At 41.0% G+C, this 13,474-nt stretch overlaps 1 protein-coding gene across 1 annotated transcript in view; it reads left to right on the forward strand.

Moving 5' to 3' along the window:
* Positions 1–9,576: 9,576 nt before the first annotated feature.
* LOC138349716 (branched-chain-amino-acid aminotransferase-like) overlaps positions 9,577–13,474 on the forward strand; it is a 98,222-nt gene continuing 94,324 nt past the window's right edge. The window contains 1 exon segment of the mRNA XM_069337433.1: positions 9,577–9,616. Coding sequence (XP_069193534.1) covers positions 9,577–9,616 — 40 coding nt within the window.

Consider the following 13,474-nt stretch of genomic DNA (forward strand, 5'->3'; position numbering starts at 1 on the left):
TTCCTAACCTATACTTCTTCTCAAGGTCATGTTTTTTATTAATAGATTTAAGTATTCCCTTTGTAAGCCAGGGATTGCTAAGCCTTTTGGTTTATGATTAGTATTATGATTAGTTCCTTCAGCAATTTATTGCTAGTTATGCATTGCTTAAGTGCATGTCATTTTACTTACCGTTTTACCTTTATACTTGTTTTCTTGACTTTGTCATTAAGTTATTAAGTACTGACAGCTAGACAGTACCAGTAAACGTTTCCAGTCGTTTTGTCTGCCAGGTGTAGCCCGAAAGAATCTGCAGCCTCCCGGCCGCTGGTTTATCCATGTGTGACATGTGTGGCCTTCCAGGCCGCTTGTTATCAGACGTGTTGTCTGCTCGGTGTACCCCGTTAGATACTGCTGCTTCTCAGGCTGCTGGTTTATCCAGACGTTTTTGTCTGCCCAATGTAGCCAGGAAAGTTGTCATAGCCACTGCCGTCTTAGCTGACTGCGTTCGGGGGTTCATGTCCAGCCGACGTTCTTCCTGTGATGAGTTAAGCCGGCGATGTTATTCAGGTATCTTATTTACATTGGTCATATAAATATGCGGCCTTCCAGGCCGCTGGTTTATCCAGACATGTTGTCTGCCCGGTGTAGCCCGGAAGTCACAGTGGCCCCCCAGGCCGCTGGTTTATCCAGACGTTTTGTCTGCCCGGTGTAGCCCGGAAGGTTTTCACAGCCACCGACGTCTTAGCTGCCTTCGTTCAGGGGTTGATGTCCGGCCGATGTTCTTCCTGCGACGTGTCACTGTGTTCTAGCGGCCGATGCTCGGTTGGGTCTGTTGCAGCTGGTCCAGCCGTCTGCCCTAGCGTCCGAGCCGTCACTCTTCCTACGTTGTTGCTCAATTTTGGTGTCCAGCTGCTGCAGCTGTTGGTGTTCCGGCTGCTGACATTCCCGGCAGTCTGTGTTCTAGCTGCTGTGGGTACAGCTGTTGCTGTCCCAGCTTGCTGCTGTTCAGGTGGAACATGGTCCAGCTGCTGGCGTTCCAGCGGTTGTTGGACCAGCTCCCATGCTACTGCTGAAGTTGTTCCGGTTGAAGCGGTCCCAACTGATAATGCCCATCCTACTGAATTCCAGCTCCCAAGGGGCCCAGCTGCCGACACGCCAGCCCCCGAAGTTCCAGCAGAAGCGTTCCAGCCGACGTGGTGCCTATAAGCACTCCTTCCAGTTTATTGTATTTGATTGTAATTTATTACAGCTTCATGCATTAATCCCGTTTTCTCTAAAGAGTTACATTCCAGCATTATTTTGAGCATATTCTGTGTTGCAGTCGCACTTCCCTTACTGCTGCAGTTTCCCCCTTGGCCCGTTGCCGCAAATTTTGTATCTTCGGCAGCGGCCGAAGATACTCTCCATTCCCTTGTTGGCTCCCAGGTTCTATATGGTCCCTAATTGTCTTGCAGTTGGACTTCTACTTATAACCGAAGTTTTTCCCTGGTGGCCAGTTGCCACTACTTATTTATCTTTGGCAGATGTTGATGCACCAGTTGCCAATGTCCAGCTGCTGGTGTTCAGAGGCAGGATTTTACAGTTTACATTAGGCAACTGTTGTTTGTTAAGCCCTTATTTAGCCCTTGTTGACCACTAGTGTTCGTGTTGTGCATGCTACGTTATTGTTGGTTTGTTAAGGTTAGGGTTTCCCTGCTTGCTTCCTCCTCCCCAGTGTGGGACATTTACTTATTTATCTATTTATACAGTTCCTACTGTATCATACTACTACTTATTTAAGTTCTTTATTATTAGGTCCGGGTTTTAGGCGCCATACTTCTACCCTCCCTCTGCTTTACTTCTTATCGTTTTCTCTGGCATTTTTCGCCATGCCCTCAGTCGGCCCGTACTAAGCCCATTAGCTGGGCCAGTCCGTTACGCCCTTAGCCGGGACCCCTGTGGAGCCCTTAGCTGGGCGGGCCCGCCCTGTTCGCCGGCTAATGGTCTTGCGACCTAGTACTTTGGAAGGGGGTATTTTGTGCTTTTCCCTATCCTTCTAGTGCTTATGTCTCTCTTTAACATTTTTTTTAGTGAAAACTTCGTTATATTTGTAAGGTACTATTTATTGCTTGTGAATGTGTGTGTGTGTGTGTGCATATGTATGTGTATATATGTATATATATATATGTGTATGTGCGAACAAGCCTGAATGGTCCCCAGGACATATGCAACTGAAAACTCACCCCAGAAGTGACTCGAACCCATACTCCCAGAAGCAACGCATCTGGTATGTACAAGACGCCTTAATCCACTTGACCATCACGACCGGACAAAATGAGGTGATAGCCGAGGCTATTTGAACCACCCCACCGCCGGCACTCGGATAGTTATCTTGGGCATAGCATTTTACCAAATCACCTCATTCTTTGGGGCAACACGTGAGGAACACAAATGCGAACAAGCCTGAATGGTCCCCAGGACATATGCAACTGAAAACTCACACCCAGAAGTGACTCGAACCCATACTCCCAGAAGCAACGCATCTGGTATGTACAAGAATATGAATTCAGTTGCTTACAGTTCAGTACAAGAATTCAGTTGCATATGTCCTGGGGACCATTCAGGCTTGTTCGCATTTGTGTTCCTCACGTGTTGCCCCAAAGAATGAGGTGATTTGGTAAAATGCTATGCCCAAGATAACTATCCGAGTGCCGGCGGTGGGGTGGTTCAAATAGCCTCGGCTATCACCTCATTTTGTCCGGTCGTGATGGTCAAGTGGATTAAGGCGTCTTGTACATACCAGATGCGTTGCTTCTGGGAGTATGGGTTCGAGTCACTTCTGGGGTGTGAGTTTTCAGTTGCATATGTCCTGGGGACCATTCAGGCTTGTTCGCATTTGTGTTCCTCACGTGTTGCCCCAAAGAATGAGGTGATTTGGTAAAATGCTATGCCCAAGATAACTATCCGAGTGCCGGCGGTGGGGTGGTTCAAATAGCCTCGGCTATCACCTCATTTTGTCCGGTCGTGATGGTCAAGTGGATTAAGGCGTCTTGTACATACCAGATGCGTTGCTTCTGGGAGTATGGGTTCGAGTCACTTCTGGGGTGTGAGTTTTCAGTTGCATATGTCCTGGGGACCATTCAGGCTTGTTCGCATTTGTGTTCCTCACGTGTTGCCCCAAAGAATGAGGTGATTTGGTAAAATGCTATGCCCAAGATAACTATCCGAGTGCCGGCGGTGGGGTGGTTCAAATAGCCTCGGCTATCACCTCATTTTGTCCGGTCGTGATGGTCAAGTGGATTAAGGCGTCTTGTACATACCAGATGCGTTGCTTCTGGGAGTATGGGTTCGAGTCACTTCTGGGGTGTGAGTTTTCAGTTGTGTATGTATATATTCATTAGTTGCTATACTAATTTATAGTACTGTCATTCAAAATTTTTATTTCCATCTCGTCCGTAGTAATTTATTATGAGTCTGGGAGTTGGTTTACTATTTTCGTCCTTATTTCTGTTATTTTACTATATTAATTACATTAATTATTTTACATTTACGGATCCCTAGCCTTCCTGGTGTCCATTTCTCTTTGCCTCAGATCCCTAGATCGTGAAGTTCTTGGGGTACTGCTGCTCGCAGAATGCTCATTGACTCTCAGACTAAACTCATTTACGCCTCTTAAGGCAGTTTCTTAGGCTAACTATTCAGCTCTTAACATGCTTTTCGGAGGCCAACTTACAATGGAGATTACTTTAACGGACTCGGTTACCATCCTTATAATTCGTGTCACTCTGGACGCAAGCATGTTGCAGTTACGCCTTAAGACCTGTTTCTTATATTTGATTTATGGCTTTATTTATATATTGATTTGATATTATATACATAGTGGTCATATAAATATTGATTATGTTGGGCTGTTCTATTGTTTTATATTATTCTATTGGATTATTTTGAAATGAATTATTACTTGCTAGATCCCTCCCCCTGGATTAACTTCTGCCCTTGACCCAGATACGGTAACTGGTTTTCCCCAACCTTTTTTACTTGTCTGGGTTTTTTCCCGCTAAAGTTCTGCTCGGTTTGGTAGTTCGGTTCGGTTCGCTACAGACTAGTTTCCTGGAAGATGTGTTTCTCTTCCTTTCCCTCTAGTCACTCCTATTCCCTGTGCCAGTGTTCCTTTTCAGAGTTTCTGCAGGGTATCACCCTGGCTTTATCCATTAATGACACTTGCCCAGTTTGCTTCTGGAAATGTCCCCCTCCTCTTAGAAACTAATTCCAGCAGTACCCTTAAGGGGTAGGTTCCTTGCCCGTCACGTTCATACTGCATGCCCGTTTCTGCCCACCCTTACTGCCTTAATACTTCCAGAACCGACTACGGAAGGCGCACAAGGTACACCATTGATGAACAAGGAAAAGGGATGGAGCCCGAGGGCAGACTACTGCACCCATGAGGTCGACACACATTCCTAGTTACAGCGGCCAGCCGCCGCGTTTGCCCTTCGGAGTTGGGGGTTCCGCGCCGCTGGCCCTCGCGGGATTGGGGGTGCTCCGCCGGAACCCCCAAAGTCATAAGCCTGCAGATAGCTAAGAAATATTCCCATGAATTGTAATTAGTGTAATTAAATTAATGCAACTTTCATTTACTACCTATGGATGTAGTTATTAATTGTATTTGATTTCTACTTTATCATTAAGGATTATTCATTATAATTATTCCTTAATACTTTATTGTTATGCACTAGTCAATAATTATTTATCATTCATCCTAATTAGCTTTTTGATTCATTAAAAATAATTGCTTATCATTATACTATTTATTATTATTATTTATTATATAATAATAATTAATTTATTAATTTATTATTTATTAATTTATTATTTATTAATTTATTATACCATTATAAAATAAAAAAGTCCCCAATCTGAGCACGTTTTCTTCCAACATCAGAAAAAGCAAGTGATATGAGCAATAGCGAACAGTACAGTTTCTACAGTCAAGAATGTAGCACTCGGCGTGTACAGTTCTAACCGACCCAAGACTACAGTTTCGACACAGAGCAGACAGCAGATTACAACCACATCGAGCTACAACGCTCTCGCTCCCCCAAGTTCAGATTCCTCCTCCCCCCACCTCTCACAATTCCTAATCGAGCCGACGCGCTCTCCCACATATCGCACACTAATATCTTTACCACTTCGGACGTTTCGCATTTGTGTACGTGTTCAATATTAAAACGACAATATAATACTATTTACAATTAAAATCTTCTACTTAACAGGCATATAGTTATTAAATGAAGTTTAGTGATGTTTTGACTTTGTTGCCGCCGAAGGCGGCTAGTTTATTGTGCACCCCCATATTCATCCTGTGAGCGGTAGCGCAAAAGCATTACAGAGGGCACAAAAGGTCTTTATCAGACCTCATCTTAGATTATTACATAAACAATTTCATCTATCCTTAATTCACACCTTATTGTTACAATGTCAGCTAGTTACAGAGAAAGTGGTATTACAAGAGCTACATATTTACAGCAAGTCATCATACATTAATGGTAGGTCTTATCGCTAATACATAATAATTTGACCAATGGGGATATTACAGAGTCATAGGGGAGCTTCTGTTTATTATTAGTCCTCACAGTACACTACTTGTTTCTGAATCTCATATGTCGTTCATCTACTGGAAGCGAAATGTGGATACAGTGCAAGGATTTCAGGTAATTTATCCATGGTAATAAGATAGGTTGCCATATCATACAGAGTGAGCTTAAATTTATCTCTAAATGGCTCAATTTTACTACAATCCAAGATATAGTGTTCGAGTGTATGTCCCTGTCTTTGTCCACACACTTTACACTTTACTTCATCTAGATCCCTATACAAGCTGAACTGCCAGAGATGTAACACTGTAAAAGTGTTTGGTTTAGTTGTATTTAATACATACTTAGAGTACATGAGTCACAGACAGGGATTTGGGAAGGCGCCAAGTTGTCGGCCGGAGTTTCACACCTCTAAGTGTTAATGACCACCAAGTGACCTGAGGTCAGCCATGAGAATTTCACCTTGCTTCTGCTAATCTTATAATTGGAGCCTGGTAGCCTTCAAACATGCCAACGTTTAAGGAGTGGCTTGGTAGAGAGCCGGAGGCTATCTACTTGTGGGTGGAGTTAGTTACTAAGTTCCCCAATATATACTCGGAGAGCGATCGATTCGAGAGCATTAACGAGACAGAGAAGAATGGCAGTCAGCAGAGCAGAGAAGACGGCCCTAACAGGGAGGCTGTCGGCCGGCAGGGCGAGACAGTCTGTCCACTACAGACCCCCCCCCCTCTATCCAGCTATAGGCAGACACTTGGTGAGTTGAACATTAAGGTGACTTGGTCGTTTTACAAGTGTTGTGTGATGATCAGGGGCAGTCAGTTGTAGTGTTCTCAGATTCTTGGAGGATGACTCACTTTACATATATATATATCTTGAACATTGCTTAAATTATGATACTTAGTATGTGAAATATAATTGAATTTATTATTTAAATTGCCTTTGTGTCCCCTAGAGTTGAGTTGAGGTGAGAAAGCCTCTGGGATTACTGGTTCCCTGATTTTACTGAGTACATGATAAAGATGGGACATACTAATAATGATCTTGATAACATCTTTTGAGAATTTTGTGATACAGACAAGTTCCATTCCTTGTCTTGTATGTAATGATCATGAATGGATGGTGGCAGCATTTCGTCTTCTACTATCTACTCTTCTACATCTACTCTTCTACTTCTACCTATCTACACCTCTCCCTCCACCCCTCTCCGAACTTTCCCTTTCAGCTAATAACCCTCCTCGCTCCTCCCACCTCTCTGCCTCTCCCTCCAAACCCTCACTAATTACTTCACTATTCATTTCTTTCCTTTCGTTTTCTCTTATACGTTTGTGGCAGTGAAATGTATTCTAGAGTTCTCTCTAGAGTTTCGGGTAGCGGATCAAGTTACGGCGCCTTGTAGTCTTAGCACCTAGGTAGTCAAATACCTAGGTTACAAGGTGTTGAACGAGAGAGGTTGCCTTAGGAACTCTGGGAGTGCTCTAGAATAGTTAGCTAACTGAGGACGGGATAACGGACTAGAGAGCTGTTTCCCCCGGCCTCGTTAGTTAACTGGGGGTGGAATAATGGACAAGATAGAGCTATTTTCCCCATCCCCCGTTACAGAGATACTTGCAGCCAAGTCTTCTACGAGCTGTGACAACATCTGTTAGTCTACTGACTTTGTTACTTGCCCCATACACATGTTTTACTTCACACATTTCATTGTGATGAACAATGGACCTGCTAGTTCCAGTTTGCACAGTTCTACTTTCTTCAAATTCATCCAGGAGTTCTCGTCTAATGACTTTTTATGGGACCTATTTGATAACTCAAGATTCCGTTCAATACTGTCTTTATTTACTGCAGCCTTAGCAAGGGTGTCAACTTTGTTATGTTCCTGCATGCCAAAGTGAGAAGGAATCCACAACATTTTTATATTTACCCTCTTGCTAAGTATTCTTATATATCTACGTCTAGCTTCCAAGACAAGCACGTTATTACTTGATTGCAAACTGTTTATTGCTCGTAGTGAGGAAAGGGAGTCAGAAATAATTAAGCTGTCTACTTCAGTGTTGTCAATAATTTCGAGTGCTACCAGTGTCGCTACCAACTCTGCTTGCATTGTGGACGCCCAGCTACTAATTCGGATATTTCTTTGAATTGTGCTGCCTGGCTGATGAGCAATAACAGCACTTCCTGCCCTCCCTGTAGCTCTATTGAGTGATCCGTCAGTGTATATGGTCTGTGCAATGTTGTTTTCAGCTTGTATATTGTGAATGTGTTCTATGGTGCTTAATTTAGCAGCAAGCTGAGCATGAGGGTTGTTTGTGATTAGTTTCTTGGTGGGGTATGCAGGGGTCAGGATGTCAAAAGGTACTATCTGCCAGGGTGGAAGGAAGTGCTGTACTCTATCATCTGTATATACATCATGCAGTCCCATCATTTTAATATGAGTGACTGTTCTTTGAATCTATTTAGACTCGCTAGTTCCATTTCGTATGTGTTCTAACAGTGCAACTGACACAATGTTGTTTTTGTTATCACGCAGAAGCTTTAATCCCATCATAAGATTAATTTCAAATATTCTATCTCTAATGCTAAGTATATTTAATTCTTTCCGCATGTTGAGAACTTTGGTAGTTATAGGACAGCGATATATAATTCTGAGTGCTTCATTTTGCATTTTTTCCAGCCTATCAATACTTTTGCCATTTTGCAGGACCAAATCTGGTGCATGATAGTCTATCAGAGACCTTATATACGCTAAATACATCATTCTTGCTATTCTAATAATAACACCATATTTCGGGGTGTACCCCACTACAGTTCTGAGAGCCTTGAGTCTGTCTCTACATTGTTGATGTAACTTATTGACTGCAGTTGAGGTACAAGAGACAGAGACACCAAGGTATTTGAAAGAAGAGACATAGTCTATTGGTATGTTGTCTATCTTAAGTTTTCGTGGTCCACTTTTGCGGTTGCCAATTTGTCTGTTAAATACCTAAGTTTTAGTAGCGTTGATTACAAGACCGAGGCTCTCACAAGCTGTATGTATACAATTTAAGACTGTTTGCATTTCGCGGTGGGTTTTAGTATGTACAAGGATGTCATCTGCATAGCTGATAGGGATGTAGCGAGTAAACCATAATCTCGCTCCATTATCTCATTATACCTTAATGCATAACTAATTACACAAGCTATAATCCTATCCCTATTTACAGGTAACAGTTTTTCCACCCTCCTATCTTACTGTGAGGTGTAGTAACCGTATATGAGCAAGAGATTTGAGAATAGCAAGTCAGTACAATCTCCAGTCAAGAATGTAGTACTCGGTGTAGGCAGTTCTAATCGACCCAAGACGCTACAGCTTCGACACAGAGCAGGCAGCAGACTACGACTTCATCCAGCTACAATGCTCTCTCACATAGAGCTCTGCGATTCCGGCCACACTCAGCTCTCTGCTCTGCTCCAGGCTTCGTCTCAACGTCTATGACACTGCTGTATCTAGGACTACTAAATAAATAAGAAACTCACTAAACACTGTGTATCTAATCAACATAAAACGTACGTTACATTGGTGACCTCGAATTGTACGTTACAAAGATTTTTGCCGGACTAGTTGGGATTGATTTTAGTAAAGCATTAATTAGAACATTAAACAAGGTAGGACTGAGTACTCCTCCTTATGGGGTGCCTAGTTGCATTACTTTAGTTTCACTTTTGTAGCCTTGGAACAGTGCAGAGGACTTCCGGTTGGTAAGATAGCCTCGTATCCATTGTAATAAATGTCCCCTATATCCATTCTCGCTAATTCATACATAATCACTTCCCTATTAGCAGTATCAAAGGCATTTTTTAAATCAAGAAACGTTGTGTACTTGTGCCTTTTATCTCCATGAACAGTAAAAAAAGTTGTGACACAGTTGTGTACACTTTTACCATGTGTGAAACCATTGATATCAGGTGACATGTGCTCTTTAACTCTATACAATAATCTATTAGCACCATTCTCTCAAAGGTTTTGCACATGCAACTGGTCAGTGAGATGGGACGGAATGCATCAGGTTGGCCAGGCTTTGGTACAGGTAAGTAGTGGAAAAGGCCCCAATGACCGGCAATTTTGCTTTTTTCCCATGCCGGTCATTGGCGCAGGGGTTTTCTCGAATTTTTTCTCCATGCCGGTCATTGGCGCAGGGGTTTTTTCGATTTTTTTCCCATGCCTGTCATCGGCGCAGGGGTTTTACGAACTTTTTTTCCCATGCCGGTCATTGGCGCAGGGGTTTTACAAACTTTTTTCTCCATGCCTGTCATTGGCGCAGGGGTTTTACAAACTTTTTTCTCCATGCCTGTCATTGGCGCAGGGGTTTTACAAACTTTTTTCTCCATGCCTGTCATTGGCGCAGGGGTTTTACAAACTTTTTTCACCATGCCGGTCATTGGCGCATGGGGTTTTCTCAAATTTTTTCCCATGACGGTCATTGGCGCAAGGGTTTTCTTAATTTTTTCCCGTGCCGGTCATTGGTGCAGGGGTTTTCTCGAATTTTTTCTCCATGCCGGTCATTGGCGCATGGGGTGTTCTTGAATTTTTTTCTACAAGTCGCTCTATGACCCCTACCATTAAGCTCAAGGGGATTAAAATGCCGGTCCCTGGCGCATCCAAATTCCGTTACCCGGCATCGCCAATGGTCAATGACGTCACCAGCTACCCGCTCAGCGTTCCTGCACAGGCACGATCAAGGGGATTAAAAAGCCGGTCTATGAGTCGTGTGTTTTGTGATACAACAGTGGTCCTGAAACCTAATGTAAAATACCATCAATCCTAGTCTATTTTAAATTTCCTATTTACTTCCGACTATCGTCCATTGCAAAAAGGGGAAGCAACACAGAGCATGAACTACCATGTATCTCAGCGTTCTCCCCTTGTTACCGAACCAGTATTTTCCTGGATTTTTTCCTAAAACTTATACTTATCCAATTTATACCCATTGTTTCGTGTTCTGTCTCATGTTTATAGTATTAATAGCCTATTAATATCCCCCTTTGTCATTTCCATTCATTCAGCCCTCTATCATGTCACCTCTATTTCTTCGCCTTCCTCGCCTCTCTTTAGAGAATTTAATTTAAGCTTTGTCAATCTTTCTTCAGAGATTGCTTATCGAGCATTGGGCAAAATAAAAATGAAAACCCACTATCATCCATTTGTATGAAAACAGTCCCCATGCCAGGCATGGTGATTTCAATGCCATTTCAGTAGTAATCCAATATTACTGTATAAACTAACAGTCCCCTGCCAGGCATGGTGACTTCAATGCAATTTCAGTAGTAATCCAATATTACTGCATAAATGCATAAATATATATGCGCATCTCACATTCGCACAAAACATACCTACCACACCTTACTGTAGCATATAACAGATCAAAAATACTCATTCAGTAAAAGCAAGCCTCTCATGTTTTGAAATAAGGCCTTCGTTTCTGACGTCATCATCCCTAATGTGGCGCAAGGCGTCAACGGGCTAAATTCGGATCCCAGGAGGTTCACACATAAGTGTGAACTCTTAATCTGGCTTAATACCTCAACTGTACTCTGTGCTTCATCAAAGTTGATATTCAGCTACAATGGCTCGTATTTTCGCTCATTGCTCATATTTTCTGATATTCATAAACCCAATCAAACCATCCTAACCTAACCTATCCTAACTTATTATATATAACAAACAAATACATTCTACAGACCAGTTATTGTTGTTGTTTAGTGACATCGTGAAAAGCGACCTCAGGTATAGGGATAAGGTATTGCTGGCCATTAGCATATAGGTGTCAAGGTATTACAGTACCTGATTGGTCAACTGTGTATGACGTCACCAGACAACCAATGCGACCTTTGGCGTCCTACTGGCATGTGTATTTGATGTTATTAATAAAAAATGACTAGACTATCCATCCCCACCTAACCTAATCAGAGGTTTAAGAATATACATTGTATAGGTTTCTATTATTTTATTGGTAATAAAAATTTACATTCTAGTCTTAACAGTAAAATTGTAATGGGGAACAAGCATAATATTTCAGATGTTGGTCATAGCAATCCCAGATCCTGGTAATTTTTTGTGAGACCAGTTCCTCTGCCACATCAAATCTGGAAGAATAAATAGAAACCATATTAGTAACACAGAATAATAATAATAATAATAAATCAGCAATAATATGAAAGACAATATATGGCAAACATCTAGAAATATACTTACAGCTCAGTAATATGAGGATTCATCACACAGCGATAGACATTTATCCTGTCCATCTATGCAAAATGTCTTTTTGCAGTTAGGCATTGCAAAATTAGAATATGCAAATTGAATTATCTTCCTATCGTTCATATCATATTCCCCATATTCAAATAAAGTTTCAAATTTATGTAGTGCAGCTCTCAAGTTCAGGTTGCATAATTGATAAACGAAAAACATGGCATAGGCTCCACAATAATAGGAGTCCATGCTCTGTATGCGTTGTGTAAACATGTAAACTCTATAATCTTCAAAATAAGAGAGGAAGTCTTGTAAATAACGTGAATGGAATTCCATCTTCAGCCCAAAACTGTCCAACAGGGCGATAATGGCTCCTGAAGGTTTATTGTGTACATACACAGTCATCCAATGACCCATCATCGTTGCAGGGGATTTCTCATCTAAAGTATTTAAAATAAATACCGCTGGCTCTTTATATAATTTCTTGAAGATTCTCCGTACATCGTTCGCTAAATAACATCCGATATATATGGCTTCATCCCCTAGATATATATTTTTCAACCCATTGTTTATTTCTAAACAATTCATGTTTCTTAGGCTCTCGTTTCACAAATAATACGTCGGTCAGCATTAATTTTCATAACCCCTCCCCCCCCCCAGCAAACATTTTCATGTTTTTAAAACATCCTAAAAACGACATTTCATTGTTTTCAGCACGTTTATAATTACGTTTAGAAAAGGTTTTTTGAGAACTTTTATATACAACCTTAGAACGTAAATAATTAACATTTCTAAAAACTTTTTTATAATCTTTTAATTACCTACATTAAAACGTTTAGGGTAAATTAGGGTATAATAATTTTTGTAATTCATATCTGAAATAGAAAGGGAGAGAAAGAAAGAAGACATATCTGAGAAAGAAATGGACATCCTATATATGTATGTGTAAATTACAAATAAATAGGGTACAAAAAGAGAATTAAAATATTATATTTATTTAATTAAGAATGAGTAATACAACAAAATATATGTAATAGCTCGAAATATATAGACTATATCTATAACAGAATATAAAAGTAAAAATTTAAAAATCTATAAAAATCTATATATGCAATATGTGAACACAATAGATTTTGTGATCAAGCAGCCTGTGATTCATGTCATGCTGAGATCAGTCTGACGTTACAAGCAGTTATTGTTACTTAAAACTAAAACAAGTAAAATTTTCCGAGTATTCATATAACACTATAGTTTTTCTATGACTAATAATAAAAATCTATTAATCAAAAGTTTAGGACTAATTAACTAAAAATAAAAATCTACAAGTGAATGTAAACAGTCAAGTATAATATTCATGTAGAAAGAGAAAGAAAAAGAGAGAGAGAAGGAAAGAAAGAGAAAGAAAGAAAGGGAGAAAGAGAGAGAGAAAGAAAAGAAAAAAGTCATGTATAATATTCATATTAGCACCATGCAATATAACTTAGATTAAGTAAAAATCTCAGACATTTTTAAATCAAATGAAATATGAGAGCCAGAGAGAGAGAGCGAGAGCCAGAGAGAGAGAGAGTCAGAGCCAGAGAGAGAGAGAGAGAGAGAGAGCCAGCCAGAGCCAGAGAGAGAGAGAGCGAGCCAGAGAGAAGAGAGAGCCAGAGAGAAGAGAGAGCCAGAGAGAAAGAGAGAGCCAGAGAGAGAGAGA

This window comes from Procambarus clarkii, chromosome 37 (assembly GCF_040958095.1).
Source record: "Procambarus clarkii isolate CNS0578487 chromosome 37, FALCON_Pclarkii_2.0, whole genome shotgun sequence".
Lineage (NCBI taxonomy): Eukaryota > Metazoa > Arthropoda > Malacostraca > Decapoda > Cambaridae > Procambarus > Procambarus clarkii.